A 27,466-nucleotide genomic window follows, 5' to 3' on the forward strand; every position below is an offset into this window, starting at 1 on the left:
GAAGTGAAAGAGTAGATTTGTGAACCATCTGGAGGATGTCACCCTTGGTTGTGTCGTTCACTGGCACAACAAATGCTGGAATCTGGAGCAACAAACAATCTGCTCAGAAAACTCAGTGGGTTGAGCAGCATCCATAGAGGTGGAAAGGAATCATTAATGTTTCAGGTTATAGCCCTGCATCAGGACTGAGAATGGAGAGGGGAAATAGTCAGTTCAATGAGGACAGGGAGAAGGTAAGACACAAGCCAAACGTGATACAATTAAGAAGGCTAGTTCTGTTGCAAAGATTTGGTCTTCAGGTAATAAAGTGTGGAAACAGACTCATTTGGCTCGACTCATCGATGCCGACCAAGATTCCCATATCCCTCAAAACCTTTCATATCCATGTACGTGTCCAAGTGTTAAGTGTTTTTTGATTGTGCCTGCTTCAACCACCTCCACTGGTAAGTCATTCCATCTATTTCTGAATCCCGTTATCCCCCAGATCCCTTTTAAATCTTTCACCTCTCCCTTTAAATCTATACCCTCGAGTTTTTGATTCCCTTTCCCTGGGAAAAGGACTGTACGTATTCACCCTGACTCTGCTCCCCATTATTTAATACAGCTCTATAAAGTCACCCCTCAGTCTCCTATGCTCCCAGAAATGAAATCCTACCCTACCCAACCTCTCCCTGATGCTCAGACTCCCAAGGGTGGGCAATATCATGAATCTCCTCCTCGTGTTTTCCAGCTTGAAGGCATCTTTCCTGCAACCGTACACAAGACTCAACGTGCAGCTTCACCTACATCGTAAACACCTAATAATAGTTTTGTAGTATAAGATTAAGGAAGTATTGAGTCAATTGGTGAGCATACTGGAGTAGTGCATTGACTGTTCACTTATCATAGTTAGGAAGGATGTACTTTCATTGGAGAAGTGCTGACTGGGTTCGTTCCTGAGATGAACAAACTTGAAGCAGGTTTGGCCTTTACTTTCTGTAATAGATCATAGAACAGCACTGTGTGGAAATTGGGTCTGTGTCGATCATGATGCCCATTTACACTAACCCATCACGGTTTATATCCCTCCATTCCCTGTCTGTTGAAATGCCTCTGGAATAGCGCCACGCTATCCCTTTCCATCACTTCCCCAGGCATCCACTGGTGGCTTAAAAACGCTTGCCCCAGACATCTCATTTAAACTTTCCTTTATTGTTCCAAAATGAGTCTAATCATGCAGTCACAAGAGAATGCAGATGCTTGAATCTGGAGCAATGAGGAAACTTCTGGAGGTGCTCACTGCCTCAGGCAGCATTTGTGGAGACTCAGGGATAATTGATGTTTAGGGTGGAAGCCCAGCACGAGGACAATAAGAATAGCTCAAGGGATGAGGGCCAGTGGTTACAAGTATCGATTAGAGAGGCTGAGACCATTTTCTTGGGAGCGAGAGAGCTGAGAGGAGCACCCCGAAATGCTGCCTGATCCACTGAGTTCCTCCAGGTGATCGCTGTACTGGAGAGGCTGTTTCCCTGACTGGGCACATCCAGACTGGAGGGAAAGTTTCAGTGAAATTGGACACTCATTCCAGATAGGAATGGAGGAGGAAACTATCTGAAGGGGTGAGGATCTTTGGACCTCTGGAGGCAGAATCATTGATTGGCAGACAAATATTTAATCTATGAGGGAGTACAGTAATATTGGGAGAGATTGGGATAGTGGTGCTGAGACCAAGTTTTCAATGGAATGGGTGAGTAGCTGAAGGGGTCAAATAGCCTGTTCCTGGTTCTGATGTAGAACCATGACACCACAATGGGGCAACTTACTGGATTGACCTCCCAGCCTTTTCTAATCTATTTATTTATCCATTTCCCTCTTGAAGAGTCCATGTGATGTAATACACATCAAATAGACTCTCCTGTTGTGTCACTATTAATTCTCTTCCTTCCTGTTTATATCTGTGACTACAAGATCTTGACCCTTCCACCAAAGGGAACTGTCCCCGGTGCTTTATAGATTTCTATCAGTCTCCCCTCAGACAGTCCGAGCCTGTCTAATCTATTCTTGTGACTGCAAACCTACTTTCCAGGAACCATTCTCATCATTTTTTTCTGGACCCTCTCTAATGCCTCCACATCCTTCAAGTAGAGTCATAGAGTCATTGAAAAGTACAACACAGAAACTGACCTTTTGGCCCATCCAGTCTGTGCTGAACCACTTAAACTGCCTCCTTCCTTCGACCTGCACCAGGACTATAGACCTCCATACCCCTCCCACCCATGCACCTATTCAAACTTCTCTTAAATCGAGTTCATGTGCACCACTTGTGCTGGCAGCTCATTCCACATTCTCACAATCTTTTGACTGAAGAAGTTTCTCCCCTTTGACTTTACACCTTTCTTGTTAACCCATGGCCTCTTGTTGTAGTCCCACCCAACCTCACTGGAAAATGCCTGCTTGCATTTACCCTATCTATACCCCTCATTATTTTGTATGCCGCTATCAAATAACCTCTCAATCTTCTACGATCTAAAGAATAACGTCCTAATCAGTTCAATCTTTCCTTATAACTCAGGTCTTCCAGACCCAGTAACATCTTTGTAAATTCTCTCTGTTCTCTTTTAACCTTGTTTACATCTTTTCTGTAAGTAGGTGACCAAAACTGCACACAATACCTCAAATTAGGACTCACCAACATCTTATACAACCTCAACATAACATCCCATCTCCTGTACTCAATACATTGATTTATGAAGGCCAATGCGCCATATGCTTTCTTTAGGACCCTACTTACCTGTGACACCACTTTCAATGAAGGTGCCCATGCGAGACCTTGTCTAATGCCTTGCTAAAGTCCATGTAGGCAACATCCACTGCCTCATCAACCTTCCTGGTACCCTTCTCGAGAAAGACCAGCATGTCAAACACAACCTTCAGAACCCTGCCTACCTGCAACAGGGAATTATGTACCTGCCTACATAGATCCCTCTGTTCTACAGCACTCTCTAGGGCGCTATTCATAGTTGATACAGAACTACCCAGTTTGGCTTCCCAGAATATAACACCTCACACTTCTCTGAATTAAATGCCATTCACCATACCTTGGACAACTTACCTATCAGAATAAGATCCCGCTGAGGTTTCCATCTACAATCTTACTAATCTCCCCACATCTGTAGCCAGTGTAGGAAATTCCCCCTGAGAATTTACACTGTGGAGTCCCACTAAGCCATTCACACCCAGCCAGCACGGCATGCTCATTTGCAGCAGCATCATTCAGATTTCCAGCCACTCTGCTTTAAACATTCATTTTGGGTGTACAGTTTCCTGTTTTGTTTACAGAAGATGGATCTCTTGTTCACCATTTGAACATCAACCACATAACCACAGTGAAAAATGTTCCCATCCCTTTCATCATATCTATTGCTCCATCACGTAAGCATCTTGACTGTGAGCTTCCCATCACCTTGGTGTTTAACGAGATACATGGCACAGTGTGTGTCAATGAGGTAAGAGCTACTTACCACAAACCTTTGGTTTTAGAATGCAATTAGGCGTTGACTGATCAGTGGGCCAAATACTAACAGCAGGCAATTTCTGCAATTGGACAGTAAATGTAAGACACAGAAAGAGAACTCACTGAAGAGATTTGCAGGATTTTATCTCAGCAGAAATTGGTTTACAAAAGGAAAATCGTACTGGACTCATCCACCAGAGGACTTTGCGAATTTCTGGACATGGTGTCTGATGGAAATATCGGTTTAAAAAAACAGTGAACAAGGGGAAGGTGGTGAGACTGAAGGCCAATGATTCCAAAAGTCTTCAGTGGGATAGATTTAGAGAAGATGATGTCACTTGTGCCTGAGATCAAAGACCCAGTACCAGAGAAACATTAATGAATGGATGTGGGAATGGAGAAGGAACTCTGTTTGCCAGAGAGAGGAGGAACAAGGAAGGATCAAGGGAAATCAGAACAGTTCAGGACATGACACTGGAAGGAAGGATGGGGCAAGAGTTTCAGGAGCAGTCTGCACAGAACAGAATTTATCAATGGGGGAAGGTTGGTGAGGCTGGGGCAGTGTTACCAAGTCGTCCACACAAGAACAAACCCATGGAGTCCCTCGCAACCAGTTTTACACCAATCCTACACTGATCCTAGTTGGCCCACGCTCCTGCCCCCAGAGTTTTCACCTCACCCACACACTGGGGGAGTGATTTACAATGGTCCCACACAACTCCAGAGGTTGGAGTCGAATCTGAACTGAAAGGCAATGGTTGTACATGAGGTGTTCAGCCAGGCACTGGAACCCTCTCTGATGGCGTATTCCAGATTGAGTCTGTGCAAAAATATTTTCCTCTTTCCATTCCTGCATGCCTCCACCTGCCCAGACCAACACTGTCTCAGCCTTTCCAGATGTTGATCATCTCTGTCTGGTCTCCTCTCAGATTTACTAGTCTTTCCCCATGAATAGAATCCCTCATCCCTATGACCATTCTCATCAATTGCTCTAATTATCCCTCCAAAGATTCTCAGTCTCCCTCAGCCAGTGCTGGGAAACAGACACAAGCTTTCAGATGAAGTCACAGTGCTTTGACAGACTTCCTGGCCTTTATGTCCCTATAAGAGCCTGTTTGCTTTTCCAAGTTAGTTTCTAATCTATCGCAAACAGCACAAGGCACTTCACAGCTAAGGAGGTGTAGTAGAGGTTTGTAACCAGATATAGTGGAGGCTCCTTGTGGACTGAAGGATCCCAAACACAATGGTCTTTGTTGTCTGTAGTACGCAATATTTAAATGGCATTCATGAGAACATCAAATAGACTGATTACTTAGTTCGCATACGACATGGAATTGGAGACTTCACAGCAAAGAACCTGGTCTATTGGCACGGAGGGGCATTGATCAGCTGCAATGTTGGGCGGAGAGGTGGCAGATTGAATTAATCCAGACAAGTTTTAGCGAATACACTTTGGTAAATCAAGTTATGGTAGGACATCTAGAATAAATGTACAAAGAGCTTGGGCTGCAAATCCATAGATCTCTGACAGTGGTGACACAGGTGAATGAGGCTTTGACAAAGATATTTGGTAAACTTGCCAAGGAATTGAGAATAAGAGTTGAGATATCAAGTTGCTGTTGGTTAGTCCACACTTGGAACATTGAGTACAGTTCTGGTACAGTCACCACAGCAGAAGCATGTAGTATCAGTAAAGGGAGTGTGAAGAGGTTCACCTGCATGTTGCCTGGAGTAGAGGGATGTCGTTACAAGGAGGATTTGGTTGGGTCGGACACAAACACAAGAGATCCTGCAATTCTGGAAATCCAGAGTGACACACACACACACACAAAATGCTGGAGGAACTCAGCAGGTCAGGCAGCATCTATGAAGAGGAATAAAGAGCTGTGGTTACAAGCCAAAACCCTTCATCAGGACAGATTGATTGGATTTATTTTGACCAGAACTTTGGAGGCCGAGGATGAGATTTATAAACGTAGCCCCTCACTGGGCTCTTAATCAAACTCGGTTCGTTAGCTACTTCTGCTAATAGCCATGTGATTCAGCGGTGAGAAGGTCACCTTTCATAAAAATTATACATCTAGGGTCAGTATGATTTGTGGTTCAACCAAACAGAAACATTGTGATGTTCTGATTAATGGAACTTCAATTGGAGTGAATGCTGTGTAAATACTTTCCATACACATATCGGTCAGTAAGAACGAACAGATGGTACAGCACATGAAATTATAAAGAAAGTATATTTACTAATTTCAGCCTTTTTTTTTTGGTCGGGGTCTGTCCCTTAGTATGTCTGATAGCTTTATGGAGGGCATATCTCAATTTCTTGTAAAGGTCCCGGGTGACCTGATTTGAATAGCGCAGGTTTAGATTTCAGTAAGGAGTGAATCTCCCGGTTGCTCCATAGTTTCTAGTTTGAGAATACCCAGTTGTCCTCCTTGTTACACAATCCTCAACACCCTTGCTGATACAGTCCGTGATGATAGTGACATATTCATGTAACTGGCAGCTGAATCTTTGATCATGGGACCAGTCCACTGACACAAAGCAGTCGTGTAGAAGCTCATCTACTTCCTCAGAACAGGACTGGATGATTTTCTATACCGGATTAATAATGTTTATTAACATAATGTTAACAACTTTATGACCACTTTGATCACTTTGCACTAAAAGGGATTTTGTTTTTTTTTAAATTTTAATTGTGTTCCTTCTTACAAGGAAATTGTCTCCCTTCTGAATGCTGCTTATTTGTTATTTCTGTATGTGCCTGCAATGCTGCAGCAAGGAAGTTTTACATTGCACTTGTGCATGTGACAATGAACTTCACTTTGACGTTTACACTGAGGAATGTTAATAAACAGGGAAATCTTGGAGTGCAAAGCTGTAGTTCAGTGCAATGAGGGGTAGGAGAGTGCCAAAGGCCTTTGGCAATACATACACTCAGTGGCCACTGGGTAACTCCTATACATAATAAAAGCTGTCACTGAGTGTACGTTTGTGGTCTTCTGCTGCTGTAAGTGCATGCATTTCAAGGTTTGTCGTGTTGATCATCAGAGATGCTTCACACACCACTGTTGTAACGTGTGGTTATTTGAATTACTGTCACCTTCCTGTCAGTTTGAATCAGCCTGGCTATCCTCCTCTGAGATCTCTCACTAACAAGTTGTTTTCGCCCACAGACCTGTGGCTCACTATGTTTTCTTTTGTTTCTCGCATCGTTCTCTGTAAACACTACTGTGCGCAAAAGCCCCGGGGGTCAGCAGTTTCTGAGATACTTTTAGCCGCACCATCTGGCACCAACAATCATCCAAGGTCAAGTTCACGATCAAGTTTCTTCTCCACTCTGATGATTGTCTAAACACAATCATGAACTGGGCCACCGTCGGTTTGTGGAGTTTTCACTTTCTCCATGAGACTGTGTGTGATTCCCGTTTCTTCCCATATCCCACTGACGTGCAGTGTCGTGATGTTAGTGAGTGATGGGAAGATAAATAACAGAAAGAAGCAGGTTTTAGATGGGGGCATAGGACTAAATTTTGTACTGGGCTGTGAGCTGTAATGTAACAGGTAGTGGGAGCAAACTGGAGAGGAGAAGGGAAGCTGATGATACATGTCGAAGCAACACGCACAAAATGGAAGAGCAACTCAGCAAGTCAGGACTGACGAAGGGTCCTCAGCCCAAACTGTCGACTCTTTCAGATTCTGCCTGACCCACTGAGTTCCCTCACCATTCTGTGTGTGTTGCTCTGGATTTCCAGCATCTGCTGATTCTCCCGTGGCACAACTAGGAGCAGGGAGTAGGAAATGGATATCTCTTGGGAAGAGATAGCACAGGCACAAGGGGTTGAATTAACGGTTTAATGTCCCAGCATTTTCTGATGTCTGACACTAACCCATTGATGAACTGCCTCATCGTTTTCCATACAGGTCTCCTGTTTCAGACCTTGCTCTTCTCAGACAATGACAATGCCCATGTCATCATCAAGCCCAAGCAACCTATGAGAATTCTCCACCTTCCCCTAGACCATTTCCCTTCAGCCTATCGCTTCCCAGCTCTCTACTTCATCCCTCCCCCCATTTCTTATCCCCCCCTCGACCATCCCATGTTACTTCACTCCTGATGAAGGGTTTCGGCCCGAAACGTCATCACTACCTCCTCCCATAGATGCTGTCTGGCCTGCTGAGTTCTGCCAGCATTTTGTGTTTCTATGAGAATGCGAGACTTCACTCTGCGTACGAAGCTGCTGCCGGACTCTGACAAGATCACGTCTGTCTTCTTCTATGCGACCAGTGCTCACCAGAACCAGATCCCCCTGGAAGTTGCAAGAGAACACCTAAAACTACTCCAGGCTGAGAGGTGGGTAGAATTCTGGGTGTCCATAGGTACAGTGGGCTGGACACCCATCTGCATCACCTGGGACTCAGCCACGAGGAGGACAATGGCTTGGGAGAACAGAACACCAACCGCCAGCAAGATCTGTAGCCGGGGAAGGAGGTACCTCTAGATGGGAGGGGGATTCTGGGCCAAAACCAGGATTTTGTCAGTGGTAGATTCGACAAGAGGCAGAGATACATGGGAGAAATGTCTGAGGTGAACCTATGGGATGGGTGGCCATTTTCAGTCGGAGGCACAGAGGGAATGTGATGGACTGGGCAGATATGAACTAGCAGTTAAAGGGAAATGTAACTGTTCTGGTCAGCATGAGTAAAAGCACAGATGGCCTTAGACTGGACTCACAAACTCTGGCCTGGAATCACTGCAACAGCACACCAAGCAGGTTCTCAACTGTTTCTGATCTGGAACTGAGATCAAATCAATAAAATCTTTCCAAGCACACTCATTACCCTGGTATGCCCTGTCTCACAGAGTCCCAGAAACCCTCTGACCAACATAACCATCTCAAGATAGTGAGAGTCCTACTCCTCATGTAGGGAACAAGGACAGTGAGGGGGTAGGTCCCACTCCTTCAATAGGAGACAGTGTGGGTGTAGGTCCCCCTTCTGGTGCAGAAAATGTGGTGGGTGTGGGTCCCACTCCTGGTGTAGGGGACGGGGCGGGTGTGGGTTCCACTCCTGGTGTAGGGGATGGTGTGGGTCCCACTCCTGGTGTAGGGGACGGGGTGGGTGTGGGTTCTACTCCTGGTGTAGGGGATGGTGTGGGTGTGGGTCCCACTCATGGTGTAGGGGATGGTGTGGGTCCCACTCCAGGTGTAGGGGACAGTGTGGGTGTGGGTCCCACTCCTGGTGTAGGGGACGGGGTGGGTGTGGGTCCCACTCCTGGTGTAGGGGACGGTGTGGGTGTGGGTGCCACTCCTGGTGTAGGGGATGATGTGGGTGTGGGACCCACTCCAGGTGTAGGGGATGGTGTGGGTGTGGGTCCCACTCCTGGTGTAGGGGATGGTGTGGGTGTGGGTTCCACTCCTGGTGTAGGGGACGGGGTGGGTGTGGGTCCCACTCCTGGTGTAGGGGATGTTGTGGGTGTGGGACCCAATCCTGGTGTAGGGGATGGTGTGGGTGTGGGTCCCACTCGTGGAGTAGGGGATGTTGTCGGTCCCACTCCTGGTGTAGGGGACAGGGTGGGTGTGGGTCCCACTCCTGGTGTAGGGGATGGTGTGGGTGTGGGTCCCACTCCTGGTGTAGGGGATGGGGTGGGTCCCACTCCTGGTGTAGGGGATGGTGTGGGTGTGTGTCCCACTCCTGGTGTAGGGGACGGGGTGGGAGTGGGTCCCACTCCTGGTGTAGGGGATGGTGTGGGGGTGGGTCCCACTCCTGGAGTAGGGGATGGGGTGGGTCTGGGTTCCACTACTGTTATAGGGGTCATGGTGGGTGTGGGTCCCACTCCTGGTGTAGGGGATGGTGTGGGTGTGGGTCCCACTCCTGGAGTAGGGGACAGGGTGTGTGTGGGACCCACTCCGGTGTAGGGGATGGTGTGGGTGTGGGTTCTACTCCTGGTGTAGGGGATGGGGTGGGTGTGGGTTCTACTCCTAGTGTAGGGGACGGTGTGGGTATGGGTTCTACTCCTGGTGTAGGGGATGGTGTGGGTGTGGGTCCCACTCCCGGCACAGGGGATGGTGAGGGATTGGGTTCTACTCTTGGTGTAGGGGAAGTTTTGGGTCCCACTCCTGGTGTAGCGGATGGTTTTGTGTGTGTGTTCCACTCCTGGTGGAGGGGATGGTGTGGGTACCACTCCTGGTGCAGGGGATGGTGTGGGTGTGGGTCCCACTCCTGGTGTAGGGGATGGTGTGGGTGTGGGTCCCACTCCTGGTGTAGGGGATGGTGTGGGACCCACTCCCGGTGTAGGGGAAGGTGTGGGTGTGGGTCCCACTACTGGTGTTAGGGACGGGTTGGGTGTGGGTCCCACACCTGGTGTAGGGGATGGTGTGGGTGTGGGTCCCACTCCTGGAGTAGGGGATGGGGTGGGTCTGGGTTCCACTACAGTTATAGGGGACATGGTGGGTGTGGGTCCCACTCCTGGTGTAGGGGTTGGTGTGGGTCCCACTCCTGGAGTAGGGGACAGGTTGTGTGTGGGTCCCACTCCTGGTGTAGGGGACGGGGTGGGTGTGGGTCCAATTCCTGGTGTATGGGAAGGTTTGGGTGTGGGTCCCACTCCTGGTGTAGGGGACGGGGTGGGTGTGGGTCCCACTCCTGGTGTAAAGGATGGTATGGGTGTGGGTCCCACTCCAGGTGTAGGGGATGGTGTGGGTGTGGGTCCCACTCCTGGTGTAGGGGCTGGTGTGGGTGTGCGTCCCACTCCTGGTGTAAGGGATGGTGTGGGTCCCACTCCTGGAGTAGGGGACGGGGTGGGTGTGGGTCCCACTCCTGGTGTAGGGGATGGTGTGGGTGTGGGTCCCACTCCTGGTGTAGGGGATGGGGTGGGTCTGGGATCCACTACTGTTATAGAGGACATGGTGGGTGTGGGTCCCACTCCTGGTGTAGGGGATGGTGTGGGTGTGGGATCCACTCCTGGTGTAGGGGATGGTGTGGGTGTGGGTCCCACTTCTGTTGTAGGGGATGGGGTGGCTGTGGCTCCCACTCCTGGTGGAGGGGATGGTGTGGGTGTGGGTCCGGGGTCCCAATCCTGGTGTAGGGGATGGGGTGGGTGTGGGTCCCACTCCTGGTGTAGGGGATGGTGTGCGTGTGGGTCCCACTCCTGTTGTAGGGGACGGGGTGGGTGTGGGTCCCACTCCTGGTGGAGGGGATGGGGTGGGTCCCACTCCTGGTGTAGGGGATGGTGTGGGTGTGGGTCCCACTCCTGGTGTAGGGGATGGTGTGGGTGTGTGTCCCACTCCTGGTGTAGGGGACGGGGTGGGTGTGGGTCCCACTCCTGGTGTAGGGGATGGTGTGCGGGTGGGTCCCTCTCCTGGAGTAGGGGATGGGGTGGGTCTGGGTTCCACTACTGTTATAGGGGTCATGGTGGGTGTGGGTCCCACTCCTGGTGTAGGGGATGGTGTGGGTGTGGGTCCCACTCCTGGTGTAGGGGACGGGGTGGGTGTGGGTCCCACTCCTGGTGTAGGGGATGGTGTGGGTGTGGGTCCCACTCCTGGAGTAGGGGATGGGGAGGGTCTGGGTTCCACTACTGTTATAGGGGCCATGGTGGGTGTGGGTCCCACTCCTGGTGTAGGGGATGGTGTGGGTGTGGGTCCCACTCCTGGAGTAGGGGACAGGGTGTGTGTGGGACCCACTCCGGTGCAGGGGATGGTGTGGGAGTGGGTTCTACTCCTGGTGTAGGGGATGGGGTGGGTGTGGGTTCTACTCCTGGTGTAGGGGACGGTGTGGGTGTGGGTTCTACTCCTGGTGTAGGGGATGGTGTGGGTGTGGGTCCCACTCCCGGCACAGGGGATGGTGTGGGTGTGTGTCCCACTCCTGGTGTAGGGGACGGGGTGGGTGTGGGTCCCACTCCTGGTGTAGGGGATGGGGTGGGTGTGGGTCCCACTCCTGGTGTAAAGGATGGTGTGGGTCTGGGTCCCACTCCTGGTGTAGGGGATGTTGTGGGTCCCACTCCTGGTGTAAGGGATGGTGTGGGAGTGGGTCCCAATCCTGGTGTAGGGGACGGGGTGGGTGTGGGTCCCACTCCTGGTGTAAAGGATGGTGTGGGTGTGGGTCCCACTCCTGCTGTAGCGGAAGGTGTGGGTGTGGGTCCCACTCCTGGTGTAGGGGATGGGGTGGGTGTGGGTTCCACTCCTAGTGTAGGGGATGGTGTGGGTGTGGGACCAACTCCCGGTGCCGGAGATGGTGTGGGTGAGGGTTCTACTCCTGGTGTAGGGGATGGTGTGGGTGTGGGTTCCACTCCTGGTATAGGGGATGTTGTGAGTCCCACTCCTGGTGTAGGGGATTGTGTGGGTGTGGGTTCCACTCCTGGTGTAGGGGATGGTGTGGGTGTGGGTCCCACTCCTGGTGTAGGGGATGGTGTGGGTGTGGGTCCCACTCCTGGTGTAGGGGAAGGTGTGGGTGTGGATCCCACTCCTGGTGTAGGGGAAGGTGTGGGTGTGGGTTCCACTCCTGGTGTAGGGGATGGTGTGGGTGTGGGTTCCACGCCTGGTGTAGGGGATGGTGTGCGTGTGGGTCCCACTCCTGTTGTAGGGGACGGGGTGGGTGTGGGTCCCACTCCTGGTGGAGGGGATGGTGTGGGTGTGGGTCCCACTCCTGGTGTAGGGGATGGGGTGGGTGTGGGTCCCACTCCTGGTGTAAAGGATGGTGTCTGTGTGGGTCCCACTCCTGGTGTAGGGGATGGTGTGGTTGTGGGTCCCACTCCTGGTGTAGGGGATGGTGTGGGTGTGTGTCACACTCCTGGTGTAGGGGACGGGGTGGGTGTGGGTCCCACTCCTGGTGTAGGGGATGGTGTGGGTGTGGGTCCCACTCCTGGAGTAGGGGATGGGGAGGGTCTGGGTTCCACTACTGTTATAGGGGCCATGGTGGGTGTGGGTCCCACTCCTGGTGTAGGGGATGGTGTGGGTGTGGGTCCCACTCCTGGAGTAGGGGACAGGGTGTGTGTGGGACCCACTCCGGTGCAGGGGATGGTGTGGGAGTGGGTTCTACTCCTGGTGTAGGGGATGGGGTGGGTGTGGGTTCTACTCCTGGTGTAGGGGACGGTGTGGGTGTGGGTTCTACTCCTGGTGTAGGGGATGGTGTGGGTGTGGGTCCCACTCCCGGCACAGGGGATGGTGTGGGTGTGTGTCCCACTCCTGGTGTAGGGGACGGGGTGGGTGTGGGTCCCACTCCTGGTGTAGGGGATGGGGTGGGTGTGGGTCCCACTCCTGGTGTAAAGGATGGTGTGGGTCTGGGTCCCACTCCTGGTGTAGGGGATGTTGTGGGTCCCACTCCTGGTGTAAGGGATGGTGTGGGAGTGGGTCCCAATCCTGGTGTAGGGGACGGGGTGGGTGTGGGTCCCACTCCTGGTGTAAAGGATGGTGTGGGTGTGGGTCCCACTCCTGGTGTAGGGTATGGTGTAGGGGGGGGCCCACTCCTGGTGTAGGGGATGGTGTGGGTGTGGGTCCCACTCCTGCTGTAGCGGAAGCTGTGGGTGTGGGTCCCACTCCTGGTGTAGGGGATGGGGTGGGTGTGGGTTCCACTCCTAGTGTAGGGGATGGTGTGGGTGTGGGTCCCACTCCCGGTGCCGGAGATGGTGTGGGTGAGGGTTCTACTCCTGGTGTAGGGGATGGTGTGGGTGTGGGTTCCACTCCTGGTATAGGGGATGTTGTGAGTCCCACTCCTGGTGTAGGGGATTGTGTGGGTGTTGGTTCCACTCCTGGTGTAGGGGATGGTGTGGGTGTGGGTCCCACTCCTGGTGTAGGGGATGGTGTGGGTGTGGGTCCCACTCCTGGTGTAGGGGAAGGTGTGGGTGTGGATCCCACTCCTGGTGTAGGGGAAGGTGTGGGTGTGGATCTCACTCCTGGTGTAGGGGATGGTGTGGGTGTGGGTCCCACTCCTGGCGTAGGGGAAGGTGTGGGTGTGGGTCCCACTCCTGGTGTAGGGGATGGTGTGGGTGTGAGTCCCACTCCTGGCGTAGGGGATGGTATGGGTGTGGGTCCCACTCCTGGTGTAGGGGATGGTGTGGGTGTGGGTCCCACTCCTGGCGTAGGGGATGGTGTGGGTGTGCGTTCCACTCCTGGTGTAGGGGAAGGTGTGGGTGTGGGTTCCACTCCTGGTCTAGGGGATGGTGTGGGTGTGTGTCCCACTCCTGGTGTAGGGGATGGTATGGGTGTGGGTCCCACTCCTGGTGTAGGGGATGGTGTGGGTGTTGGTTCCACTCCTGGTGTAGGGGAAGGTGTGTGTGTGTGTCCCACTCCTGGTGTAGGGGAAGGTGTGGGTGTGGGTTCCACTCCTGGTCTAGGGGATGGTGTGGGTGTGTGTCCCACTCCTGGTGTAGGGGATGGTGTGGGTGTGGGTCCCACTCCTGGAGTAGGGGATGGGGTGGGTCTGGGTCCCACTCCAGGTATAGGGGATGGTGTGGGTGTGGGTCCCAGACCTGGAGTAGGGGATGGGGTGGGTCTGGGATCCACTACTGTTATAGCGGACATGGTGGGTGTGGGTCCCACTCCTGGTGTAGGGGATGGTGTGGGTCGCACTCCTGGAGTAGGGGACAGGGTGTGTGTGGGTACCACTCCGGTGCAGGGGATGGTGTGGGTGTGGGTTCTACTCCTGATGTAGGGGATGGGGTGGGTGTGGGATCTACTCCTGGAGTAGGGGACGGGGTGGGAGTGGGTCCCACTCCTGGTGTAGGGGATGGTGTGGGTGTGGGTCCCACTCCTGGTGTAGGGGATGGTGTGGGTGTGGGTTCCACTCCTGCTGTAGGGGATGGGGTGGGTCTGGGATCCACTACTGTTATAGCGGACATGGTGGGTGTGGGTCCCACTCCTGGTGTAGGGGATGGTGTGGGTGTGGGATCCACTCCTGGTGTAGGGGATGGGGGTGGGTGTGGGTCCCACTCCTGGTGTAGGGGATGGTGTGCGTGTGGGTCCCACTCCTGTTGTAGGGGACGGGATGGGTGTGGCTCCCACTCCTGGTGGAGGGGATGGTGTGGGTGTGGGTCCCACTCCTGGTGTAGGGGATGGGGTGGGTGTGGGTCCCACTCCTGGTGTAGGGGATGGTGTGCGTGTGGGTCCCACTCCTGTTGTAGGGGACAGGGTGGGTGTGGGTCCCACTCCTGGTGGAGGGGATGGTGTGGGTGTGGGTCCCACTCCTGGTGTAGGGGATGGGGTGGGTGTGGGTCCCACTCCTGGTGTAAAGGATGGTGTGGGTGTGGGTCCCACTCCTGGTGTAGGGGATGTTGTGGGTGTGGGACCCACTCCTGGTGTAGGGGATGGTGTGGGTGTGGGTCCCACTCGTGGAGTAGGGGATGTTGTCGGTCCCACTCCTGGTGTAGGGGACAGGGTGGGTGTGGGTCCCACTCCTGGTGTAGGGGATGGTGTGGGTGTGGGTCCCACTCCTGGTGTAGGGGATGGGGTGGGTCCCACTCCTGGTGTAGGGGATGGTGTGGGTGTGGGTCCCACTCCTGGTGTAGGGGATGGTGTGGGTGTGTGTCCCACTCCTGGTGTAGGGGACGGGGTGGGTGTGGGTTCCACTCCTGGTGTAGGGGATGGTGTGGGTGTGGGTCCCACTCCTGGAGTAGGGGACAGGGTGTGTGAGGGACCCACTCCGGTGCAGGGGATGGGGTGGGTGTGGGTTCTACTCCTGGTGTAGGGGATGGGGTGGGTGTGGGTTCTACTCCTGGTGTAGGGGACGGTGTGGGTGAGGGTTCTACTCCTGGTGTAGGGGATGGTGTGGTTGAGGGTTCTACTCCCGGCACAGGGGATGGTGAGGGATTGGGTTCTACTCGTGGTGTAGGGGAAGTTTTGGGTCCCACTCCTGGTGTAGCGGATGGTTTTGTGTGTGTGTTCCACTCTTGGTGGAGGGGATGGTGTGGGTGTGGGTCCCACTCCAGGTGTAGGGGATGGTGTGGGTGTGGGACCCACTCCTGGAGTAGGGGACGGGGTGGGTGTGGGTCCCACTCCTGGTGTAGGGGATGGTGTGGGTGTGGGTCCCACTCCTGGTGTAGGGGATGTGGTGGGTCTGGGATCCACTACTGTTATAGAGGACATGGTGGGGTGTGGGTCCCACTCCTGGTGTAGGGGATGGTGTGGTTGTGGGATCCACTCCTGGTGTAGGGGATGGTGTGGGTGTGGGTCCCACTTCTGTTGTAGGGGATGGTGTGCGTGTGGGTCCCACTCCTGTTGTAGGGGACGGGGTGGGTGTGGGTCCCACTCCTGGTGGAGGGGATGGTGTGGGTGTGGGTCCCACTCCTGGTGTAGGGGATGGTGTGCGTGTGGGTCCCACTCCTGTTGTAGGGGACGGGGTGGGTGTGGGTCCCACTCCTGGTGGAGGGGATGGTGTGGGTGTGGGTCCCACTCCTGGTGTAGGGGATGGGGTGGGTGTGGGTCCCACTCCTGGTGTAAAGGATGGTGTCGGTGTGGGTCCCACTCCTGGTGTAGGGGATGGTGTGGGTGTGGGTCCCACTCCTGGTGTAGGGGATGGTGAGGGTGTGTGTCACACTCCTGGTGTAGGGGACGGGGTGGGTTTGGGTCCCACTCCTGGTGTAGGGGATGGTGTGGGTGTGGGTCCCACTCCTGGAGTAGGTGATGGGGTGGGTCTGGGTTCCACTACTGTTATAGGGGCCATGGTGGGTGTGGGTCCCACTCCTGGTGTAGGGGATGGTGTGGGTGTGGGTCCCACTCCTGGAGTAGGGGACGGTGTGGGTGTGGGTTCTACTCCTGGTGTAGGGGATGGTGTGGGTGTGGGTCCCACTCCCGGCACAGGGGATGGTGTGGGTGTGTGTCCCACTCCTGGTGTAGGGGACGGGGTGGGTGTGGGTCCCACTCCTGGTGTAAAGGATGGTGTGGGTCTGGGTCCCACTCCTGGTGTAGGGGATGTTGTGGGTCCCACTCCTGGTGTAAGGGATGGTGTGGGAGTGGGTCCCAATCCTGGTGTAGGGGACGGGGTGGGTGTGGATCCCACTCCTGGTGTAAAGGATGGTGTGGGTGTGGGTCCAACTCCTGGTGTAGGGTATGGTGTAGGGGGGGGCCCACTCCTGGTGTAGGGGATGGTGTGGGTGTGGGTCCCACTCCTGCTGTAGCGGAAGGTGTGGGTGTGGGTCCCACTCCTGGTGTAGGGGATGGGGTGGGTGTGGGTTCCACTCCTGGAATAGGGGATGTTGTGAGTCCCACTCCTGGTGTAGGGGATTGTGTGGGTGTGGGTTCCACTCCTGGTGTAGGGGATGGTGTGGGTGTGGGTCCCACTCCTGGTGTAGGGGATGGTGTGGGTGTGGGTCCCACTCCTGGTGTAGGGGAAGGTGTGGGTGTGGATCCCACTCCTGGTGTAGGGGAAGGTGTGGGTGTGGGTTCCACTCCTGGTGTAGGGGATGGTGTGGGTGTGGGTTCCACGCCTGGTGTAGGGGATGGTGTGGGTGTGGGTCCCACTCCTGGCGTAGGGGATGGTGTGGGTGTGGGTCCCACTCCTGGTGTAGGGGATGGTGTGGGTGTGAGTCCCACTCCTGGCGTAGGGGATGGTATGGGTGTGGTTCCCACTCCTGGTGTAGGGGATGGTGTGGGTGTGGGTCCCACTCCTGGCGTAGGGGATGGTGTGGGTGTGCGTTCCACTCCTGGCATAGGGGATGGTGTGGGTGTGGGTTCCACTCCTGGCGTAGGGGATGGTGTGGGTGTTGGTTCCACTCCTGGTGTAGGGGAAGGTGTGGGTGTGTGTCCCACTCCTGGTGTAGGGGATGGTGTGGGTGTGGGTCCCACTCCTGGTGTATGGGAAGGTGTGGGTGTGTGTCCCACTCCTGGTGTAGGGGATGGTGTGGGTGTGGGTCCCACTCCTGGAGTAGGGGACGGGGTGGGTGTGTGTCCCACTCCTGGTGTAGGGGATGGTGTGGGTGTGGGTCCCACTCCTGGAGTAGGGGATGGGGTGGGTCTGGGTCCCACTCCAGGTATAGGGGATGGTGTGGGTGTGGGTCCCAGACCTGGAGTAGGGGATGGGGTGGGTCTGGGATCCACTACTGTTATAGCGGACATGGTGGGTGTGGGTCCCACTCCTGGTGTAGGGGATGGTGTGGGTGTGGGATCCACTCCTGGAGTAGGGGATGGGGTGGGTCCCACTCCTGGAGTAGGGGACAGGGTGTGTGTGGGTACCACTCCGGTGCAGGGGATGGTGTGGGTGTGGGTTCCACTCCTGCTGTAGGGGATGGGGTGGGTCTGGGATCCACTACTGTTATAGCGGACATGGTGGGTGTGGGTCCCACTCCTGGTGTAGGGGATGGTGTGGGTGTGGGATCCACTCCTGGTGTAGGGGATGGGGTGGGTGTGGGTCCCACTCCTGGTGTAGGGGATGGTGTGCGTGTGGGTCCCACTCCTGTTGTAGGGGACGGGGTGGGTGTGGCTCCCACTCCTGGTGGAGGGGAAGGTGTGGGTGTAGGTCCCACTCCTGGTGTAGGGGATGGGGTGGGTGTGGGTCCCACTCCTGGTGTAGGGGATGGTGTGCGTGTGGGTCCCACTCCTGTTGTAGGGGACGGGTTGGGTGTGGGTCCCACTCCTGGGGGAGGGGATGGTGTGGGTGTGGGTCCCACTCCTGGAGTAGGGGATGGGGTGGGTGTGGGTCCCACTCCTGGTGTAAAGGATGGTGTGGGTGTGGGTCACACTCCTGGTGTAGGGGATGTTGTGGGTGTGGGACCCACTCCTGGTGTAGGGGATGGTGTGGGTGTGGGTCCCACTCGTGGAGTAGGGGATGTTGTCGGTCCCACTCCTGGTGTAGGGGACAGGGTGGGTGTGGGTCCCACTCCTGGTGTAGGGAATGGTGTGGGTGTGGGTCCCACTCCTGGTGTAGGGGATGGGGTGGGTCCCACTCCTGCTGTAGGGGATGGTGTGGGTGTGGGTCCCACTCCTGGTGTAGGGGATGGTGTGGGTGTGTGTCCCACTCCTGGTGTAGGGGACGGGGTGGGTGTGGGTTCCACTCCTGGTGTAGGGGATGGTGTGGGTGTGGGTCCCACTCCTGGAGTAGGGGATGGGGTTGGTCTGGGTTCCACTACTGTTATAGGGGCCATGGTGGGTGTGGGTCCCACTCCTGGTGTAGGGGATGGTGTGGGTGTGGGTTCTACTCCTGGTGTAGGGGATGGGGTGGGTGTGGGTTCTACTCCTGGTGTAGGGGACGGTGTGGGTGTGGGTTCTACTCTGGGTGTAGGGGATGGTGTGGGTGCGGGTCCCACTCCCGGCACAGGGGATGGTGAGGGATTGGGTTCTACTCGTGGTGTAGGGGAAGTTTTGGGTCCCACTCCTGGTGTAGCGGATGGTTTTGTGTGTGTGTTCCACTCACGGTGGAGGGGATGGTGTGGGTACCACTCCTGGTGCAGGGGATGGTGTGGGTGTGGGTCCCACTCCTGATGTAGGGGATGGTGTGGGTGTGGGTCCCACTCCTGGTGTAGGGGATGGTGTGGGACCCACTCCCGGTGTAGGGGAAGGTGTGGGTGTGGGTCCCACTACTGGTGTTAGGGACGGGTTGGGTGTGGGTCCCACACCTGGTGTAGGGGATGGTGTGGGTGTGGGTCCCACTACAGTTATAGGGGACATGGTGGGTGTGGGTCCCACTCCTGGTGTAGGGGTTGGTGTGGGTCCCACTCCTGGAGTAGGGGACAGGTTGTGTGTGGGTCCCACTCCTGGTGTAGGGGACGGGGTGGGTGTGGGTCCCATTCCTGGTGTATGGGAAGGTTTGGGTGTGGGTCCCACTCCTGGTATAGGGGACGGGGTGGGTGTTGGTCCCACTCCTGGTGTAAAGGATGGTATGGGTGTGGGTCCCACTCCAGGTGTAGGGGATGGTGTGGGTGTGGGTCCCACTCCTGGTGTAGGGGCTGGTGTGGGTGTGCGTCCCACTCCTGGTGTAAGGGATGGTGTGGGTCCCACTCCTGGAGTAGGGGACGGGGTGGGTGTGGGTCCCACTCCTGGTGTAGGGGATGGTGTGGGTGTGGGTCCCACTCCTGGTGTAGGGGATGGGGTGGGTCTGGGATCCACTACTGTTATAGCGGACATGGTGGGTGTGGGTCCCACTCCTGGTGTAGGGGATGGTGTGGGTGTGGGTTCCACTCCTGCTGTAGGGGATGGGGTGGGTCTGGGATCCAATACTGTTATAGCGGACATGGTGGGTGTGGGTCCCACTCCTGGTGTAGGGGATGGTGTGGGTGTGGGATCCACTCCTGGTGTAGGGGATGGTGTGGGTGTGGGTCCCACTTCTGTTGTAGGGGACGGGGTGGCTGTGGCTCTCACTCCTGGTGGAGGGGATGGTGTGGGTGTGGGTCCCACTCCTGGTGTAGGGGATGGGGTGGGTGTGGGTCCCACTCCTGGTGTAGGGGATGGTGTGCGTGTGGGTCCCACTCCTGTTGTAGGGGACGGGGTGGGTGTGGGTCCCACTCCTGGTGCAGGGGATGGTGTGGGTGTGGGTCCCACTCCTGGTGTAGGGGATGGGGTGGTTGTGGGTCCCACTCCTGGTGTAAAGGATGGTGTGGGTGTGGGTCCCACTCCTGGTGTAGGGGATGTTGTGGGTCCCACTCCTGGTGTAAGGGATGGTGTGGGTGTGGTTCCCAATCCTGGTGTAGGGGACGGGGTGGGTGTGGGTACCACTCCTGGTGTAAAGGATGGTGTGGGTGTGGGTCCCACTCCTGGTGTAGGGTATGGTGTAGGGGTGGGGCCCACTCCTGGTGTAGGGGATGGTGTGGGTGTGGGTCCCACTCCTGCTGTAGGGGAAGGTGTGGGTGTGGGTCCCACTCCTGGTATAGGGGACGGGGTGGGTGTTGGTCCCACTCCTGGTGTAAAGGATGGTATGGGTGTGGGTCCCACTCCAGGTGTAGGGGATGGTGTGGGTGTGGGTCCCACTCCTGGTGTAGGGGCTGGTGTGGGTGTGCGTCCCACTCCTGGTGTAAGGGATGGTGTGGGTCCCACTCCTGGAGTAGGGGACGGGGTGGGTGTGGGTCCCACTCCTGGAGTAGGGGATGGGGAGGGTCTGGGTTCCACTACTGTTATAGGGGCCATGGTGGGTGTGGGTCCCACTCCTGGTGTAGGGGATGGTGTGGGTGTGGGTCCCACTCCTGGAGTAGGGGACAGGGTGTGTGTGGGACCCACTCCGGTGCAGGGGATGGTGTGGGAGTGGGTTCTACTCCTGGTGTAGGGGATGGGGTGGGTGTGGGTCCAACTCCTGGTGTAGGGTATGGTGTAGGGGGGGGCCCACTCCTGGTGTAGGGGATGGTGTGGGTGTGGGTCCCACTCCTGCTGTAGCGGAAGGTGTGGGTGTGGGTCCCACTCCTGGTGTAGGGGATGGGGTGGGTGTGGGTTCCACTCCTGGAATAGGGGATGTTGTGAGTCCCACTCCTGGTGTAGGGGATTGTGTGGGTGTGGGTTCCACTCCTGGTGTAGGGGATGGTGTGGGTGTGGGTCCCACTCCTGGTGTAGGGGATGGTGTGGGTGTGGGTCCCACTCCTGGTGTAGGGGAAGGTGTGGGTGTGGATCCCACTCCTGGTGTAGGGGAAGGTGTGGGTGTGGGTTCCACTCCTGGTGTAGGGGATGGTGTGGGTGTGGGTTCCACGCCTGGTGTAGGGGATGGTGTGGGTGTGGGTCCCACTCCTGGCGTAGGGGATGGTGTGGGTGTGGGTCCCACTCCTGGTGTAGGGGATGGTGTGGGTGTGAGTCCCACTCCTGGCGTAGGGGATGGTATGGGTGTGGTTCCCACTCCTGGTGTAGGGGATGGTGTGGGTGTGGGTCCCACTCCTGGCGTAGGGGATGGTGTGGGTGTGCGTTCCACTCCTGGCATAGGGGATGGTGTGGGTGTGGGTTCCACTCCTGGCGTAGGGGATGGTGTGGGTGTTGGTTCCACTCCTGGTGTAGGGGAAGGTGTGGGTGTGTGTCCCACTCCTGGTGTAGGGGATGGTGTGGGTGTGGGTCCCACTCCTGGTGTATGGGAAGGTGTGGGTGTGTGTCCCACTCCTGGTGTAGGGGATGGTGTGGGTGTGGGTCCCACTCCTGGAGTAGGGGACGGGGTGGGTGTGTGTCCCACTCCTGGTGTAGGGGATGGTGTGGGTGTGGGTCCCACTCCTGGAGTAGGGGATGGGGGTGGGTCTGGGTCCCACTCCAGGTATAGGGGATGGTGTGGGTGTGGGTCCCAGACCTGGAGTAGGGGATGGGGTGGGTCTGGGATCCACTACTGTTATAGCGGACATGGTGGGTGTGGGTCCCACTCCTGGTGTAGGGGATGGTGTGGGTGTGGGATCCACTCCTGGAGTAGGGGATGGGGTGGGTCCCACTCCTGGAGTAGGGGACAGGGTGTGTGTGGGTACCACTCCGGTGCAGGGGATGGTGTGGGTGTGGGTTCCACTCCTGCTGTAGGGGATGGGGTGGGTCTGGGATCCACTACTGTTATAGCGGACATGGTGGGTGTGGGTCCCACTCCTGGTGTAGGGGATGGTGTGGGTGTGGGATCCACTCCTGGTGTAGGGGATGGGGTGGGTGTGGGTCCCACTCCTGGTGTAGGGGATGGTGTGCGTGTGGGTCCCACTCCTGTTGTAGGGGACGGGGTGGGTGTGGCTCCCACTCCTGGTGGAGGGGAAGGTGTGGGTGTAGGTCCCACTCCTGGTGTAGGGGATGGGGTGGGTGTGGGTCCCACTCCTGGTGTAGGGGATGGTGTGCGTGTGGGTCCCACTCCTGTTGTAGGGGACGGGTTGGGTGTGGGTCCCACTCCTGGGGGAGGGGATGGTGTTGGGTGTGGGTCCCACTCCTGGAGTAGGGGATGGGGTGGGTGTGGGTCCCACTCCTGGTGTAAAGGATGGTGTGGGTGTGGGTCACACTCCTGGTGTAGGGGATGTTGTGGGTGTGGGACCCACTCCTGGTGTAGGGGATGGTGTGGGTGTGGGTCCCACTCGTGGAGTAGGGGATGTTGTCGGTCCCACTCCTGGTGTAGGGGACAGGGTGGGTGTGGGTCCCACTCCTGGTGTAGGGAATGGTGTGGGTGTGGGTCCCACTCCTGGTGTAGGGGATGGGGTGGGTCCCACTCCTGCTGTAGGGGATGGTGTGGGTGTGGGTCCCACTCCTGGTGTAGGGGATGGGTGTGGGTGTGTGTCCCACTCCTGGTGTAGGGGACGGGGTGGGTGTGGGTTCCACTCCTGGTGTAGGGGATGGTGTGGGTGTGGGTCCCACTCCTGGAGTAGGGGATGGGGTTGGTCTGGGTTCCACTACTGTTATAGGGGCCATGGTGGGTGTGGGTCCCACTCCTGGTGTAGGGGATGGTGTGGGTGTGGGTTCTACTCCTGGTGTAGGGGATGGGGTGGGTGTGGGTTCTACTCCTGGTGTAGGGGACGGTGTGGGTGTGGGTTCTACTCTGGGTGTAGGGGATGGTGTGGGTGCGGGTCCCACTCCCGGCACAGGGGATGGTGAGGGATTGGGTTCTACTCGTGGTGTAGGGGAAGTTTTGGGTCCCACTCCTGGTGTAGCGGATGGTTTTGTGTGTGTGTTCCACTCACGGTGGAGGGGATGGTGTGGGTACCACTCCTGGTGCAGGGGATGGTGTGGGTGTGGGTCCCACTCCTGATGTAGGGGATGGTGTGGGTGTGGGTCCCACTCCTGGTGTAGGGGATGGTGTGGGACCCACTCCCGGTGTAGGGGAAGGTGTGGGTGTGGGTCCCACTACTGGTGTTAGGGACGGGGTTGGGTGTGGGTCCCACACCTGTGTAGGGGATGGTGTGGGTGGTGTGGTCCCACTACAGTTATAGGGGACATGGTGGGTGTGGGTCCCACTCCTGGTGTAGGGGTTGGTGTGGGTCCCACTCCTGGAGTAGGGGACAGGTTGTGTGTGGGTCCCACTCCTGGTGTAGGGGACGGGGGTGGGTGTGGGTCCCATTCCTGGTGTATGGGAAGGTTTGGGTGTGGGTCCCACTCCTGGTATAGGGGACGGGGTGGGTGTTGGTCCCCACTCCTGGTGTAAAGGATGGTATGGGTGTGGGTCCCACTCCAGGTGTAGGGGATGGTGTGGGTGTGGTTCCCACTCCTGGTGTAGGGGCTGGGTGTGGGTGTGCGTCCCACTCCTGGTGTAAGGGATGGTGTGGGTCCCACTCCTGGAGTAGGGGACGGGGTTGGGGTGGTGGGTCCCACTCCTGGTGTAGGGGATGGTGTTGGTGTGGGTCCCACTCCTGGTGTAGGGGATGGGGTGGGTCTGGGATCCACTACTGTTATAGCGGACATGGTGGGTGTGGGTCCCACTCCTGGTGTAGGGGATGGTGTGGGTGTGGGTTCCACTCCAGCTGTAGGGGATGGGGTGGGTCTGGGATCCAATACTGTTATAGCGGACATGGTGGGTGTGGGTCCCACTCCTGGTGTAGGGGATGGTGTGGGGTGTGGGATCCACTCCTGGTGTAGGGGATGGTGTGGGTGTGGGGTCCCACTTCTGTTGTAGGGGACGGGGTGGCTGTGGCTCTCACTCCTGGTGGAGGGGATGGTGTGGGTGTGGGTCCCACTCCTTGTGTAGGGGATGGGGTGGGTGTGGGTCCCACTCCTGGTGTAGGGGATGGGTGTGCGTGTGGGTCCCACTCCTGTTGTAGGGGACGGGGTGGGTGTGGTCCCACTCCTGGTGCAGGGGATGGTGTGGGTGTGGGTCCCACTCCTGGTGTAGGGGATGGGGTGGTTGTGGGTCCCACTCCTGGTGTAAAGGATGGTGTGGGTGTGGGTCCCCACTCCTGGTGTAGGGGATGTTGTGGGTCCCCACTCCTGGTGTAAGGGATGGTGTGGGTGTGGTTCCCAATCCTGGTGTAGGGGACGGGGTGGGTGTGGGTACCACTCCTGGTGTAAAGGATGGTGTGGGTGTGGGTCCCACTCCTGGTGTAGGGTATGGTGTAGGGGTGGGGCCCACTCCTGGTGTAGGGGATGGTGTGGGTGTGGGTCCCACTCCTGCTGTAGGGGAAGGTGTGGGTGTGGGTCCCACTCCCTGGTATAGGGGACGGGGTGGGTGTTGGTCCCACTCCTGGTGTAAAGGATGGTATGGGTGTGGGTCCCACTCCAGGTGTAGGGGATGGTGTGGGTGTGGGTCCCACTCCAGGTGTAGGGGCTGGTGTGGGTGTGCGTCCCACTCCTGGTGTAAGGGATGGTGTGGGTCCCACTCCTGGAGTAGGGGACGGGGTGGGTGTGGGTCCCACTCCTGGTGTAGGGGATGGTGTGGGTGTGGGTCCCACTCCTGGTGTAGGGGATGGGGTGGGTCTGGGATCCACTACTGTCTATAGCGGACATGGTGGGTGTGGGTCCCACTCCTGGTGTAGGGGATGGTGTGGGTGTGGGTTCCACTCCTGCTGTAGGGGATGGGGTGGGTCTGGGATCCAATACTGTTATAGCGGACATGGTGGGTGTGGGTCCCCCACTCCTGGTGTAGGGGATGGTGTGGGTGTGGGATCCACTCCTGGTTGTAGGGGATGGTGTGGGTGTGGGTCCCACTTCTGTTGTAGGGGGACGGGGTGGCTGTGGCTCTCACTCCTGGTGGATGGGGATGTGTGGGTGTGGGGTCCCACTCCTGGTGTAGGGGATGGGGTGGGTGTGGGGTCCCACTCCTGGTGTAGGGGATGGGTGTGCGTGTGGGTCCCACTCCTGTTGTAGGGGACAGGGTGGGTGTGGGTCCCACTCCTGGTGCAGGGGATGGTGTGGGTGTGGGTCCCACTCCTGGGGCTAGGGGATGGGGTGGTTGTGGGTCCCACTCCTGGTGTAAAGGATGGTGTGGGTGTGGGTCCCACTCCTGGTGTAGGGGATGTTGTGGGTCCCACTCCTGGTGTAAGGGATGGTGTGGGTGTGGTTCCCAATCCTGGTGTAGGGGACGGGGTGGGTGTGGGTACCACTCCTGGTGTAAAGGATGGTGTGGGTGTGGGTCCCACTCCTGGTGTTAGGGTATGGTGTAGGGGTGGGGCCCACTCCTGGTGTAGGGGATGGTGTGGGTGTGGGTCCCACTCCTGCTGTAGGGGAAGGTGTGGGTGTGGGTCCCACTCCTGGTGTAGGGGATGGTGTGGGTGTGGGTCCCATTCCTGGTGTAGGGGATGGTGTGGGTGTGGGTCCCACTCCTGGTGTAGGGGATGGTGTGGGTGTGGGTCCCACTCCGGGTGTAGGGGATGGTGGGGTGGGTGTGGGTTCCACTCCTGGTGTAGGGGATGGTGTGGGTATGGGTCCCACTCTTGGTGTAGGGGATGGTGTGGGTGTGTGTCCACACTCCTGGTGTAGGGGACGGGGGTGGGTCTGGGTTCCACTACTGTTATAGGGGGCATGGTGGGTGTGGGTCCCACTCCTGGTGTAGGGGATGGTGTGGGTGTGGGTCCCGTCCTGGAGTAGGGGGACAGGGTGTGTGTGGGACCCACTCCCGGTGCAGGGGATGGTGTGGGGAGTGGGTTCTACTCCTGGTGTAGGGGATGGGGTGGATGTGGGTTCTACTCCTGGTGTAGGGTACGGTGTGGGTGTGGGTTCTACTCCTGGTGTAGGGGATGGTGTGGGTGTGGGTCCCACTCCCGGCACAGGGGATGGTGTGGGTGTGTGTCCCACTCCTGGTGTAGGGGACGGGGTGGGTGTGGGTCCCACTCCTGGTGTAATGGATGGTGTGGGTCTGGGTCCCACTCCTGGTGTAGGGGATGTTGTGGGTCCCACTCCTGGTGTAAGGGATGGTGTGGGAGTGGGTCCCAATCCTGGTGTAGGGGACGGGGTGGGTGTGGGTCCCACTCCTGGTGTAAAGGATGGTGTGGGTGTGGGTCTCACTCCTGGTGTAGGGTATGATGTAGGGGGGGGGGGCCCACTCCTGGTGTAGGGGATGCTGTGGGTGTGGGTCCCACTCCTGGTGTAGGGGATGTTGTGGAGTCCCACTCCTGGTGTAGGGGATTGTGTGGGTGTGGGTTCCACTCCTGGTGTAGGGGGATGGTGTGGGTGTGGGTCCCACTCCTGGTGTAGGGGATGGTGTGGGAGTGGGTCCCACTCCTGGTGTAGGGGAAGGTGTGGGTGTGGATCCCACTCCTGGTGTAGGGGATGGGGTGGGTGTGGGTTCCACTCCTGGAATAGGGGATGTTGTGAGTCCCACTCCTGGTGTAGGGGATTGTGTGGGTGTGGGTTCCACTCCTGGTGTAGGGGATGGTGTGGGTCTGGGTCCCACTCCTGGTGTAGGGGATGGTGTGGGAGTGGGTCCCACTCCTGGTGTAGGGGAAGGTGTGGTGTGGATCCCACTCCTGGTGTAGGGGAAGGTGTGGTGTGGGTTCCACTCCTGGTGTAGGGGATGGTGTGGGTGTGGGTTCCACGCCTGGTGTAGGGGATGGTGTGGGTGTGGGGTCCACTCCTGGCGTAGGGGATGGTGTGGGTGTGGGTCCCACTCCTGGTGTAGGGGATGGTGTGGGTGTGAGTCCCACTCCTGGCGTAGGGGATGGTATGGGTGTGGTTCCCACTCCTGGTGTAGGGGATGGTGTGGGTGTGGGTCCCACTCCTGGCGTAGGGGATGGTGTGGGTGTGCGTTCCACTCCTGGCATAGGGGATGGTGTGGGTGTGGGTTCCACTCTGGCGTAGGGGATGGTGTGGGTGTTGGTTCCACTCCTGGTGTAGGGGATGGTGTGGGAGTGTGTCCCACTCCTGGTGTAGGGGATGGTGTGGGTGTGGGTCCCACTCTGGAGTAGGGGACGGGGTGGGTGTGTGTCCCACTCCTGGTGTAGGGGATGGTGTGGGTGTGGGTCCCACTCCTGGAGTAGGGGATGGGGTGGTCTGGGTCCCACTCCAGGTATAGGGGATGGTGTGGGTGTGGGTCCCAGACCTGGAGTAGGGGATGGGGTGGGTCTGGGATCCACTACTGTTATAGCGGACATGGTGGTGTGGGTCCCACTCCTGGTGTAGGGGATGGGTGTGGGTCCCCACTCCTGGTGTAGGGGACAGGGTGTGTGTGGGTACCACTCCGGTGCAGGGGATGGTGTGGGTGTGG

At 57.1% G+C, this 27,466-nt stretch overlaps 1 protein-coding gene across 1 annotated transcript in view; it reads left to right on the top strand.

Annotated features, from left to right (window-relative positions):
* The first annotated feature begins 7,707 nt into the window (after nt 1-7,707).
* snapc2 (small nuclear RNA activating complex, polypeptide 2) overlaps nt 7,708-27,466 on the top strand; it is a 95,725-nt gene continuing 75,966 nt past the window's right edge. Inside the window, exon 1 of the mRNA XM_073050014.1 lies at nt 7,708-7,850. Coding sequence (XP_072906115.1) covers nt 7,708-7,850 — 143 coding nt within the window. The remainder of the gene's footprint in view (nt 7,851-27,466) is intronic.

Source organism: Hemitrygon akajei, chromosome 6, assembly GCF_048418815.1.
Source record: "Hemitrygon akajei chromosome 6, sHemAka1.3, whole genome shotgun sequence".
NCBI lineage: Eukaryota > Metazoa > Chordata > Chondrichthyes > Myliobatiformes > Dasyatidae > Hemitrygon > Hemitrygon akajei.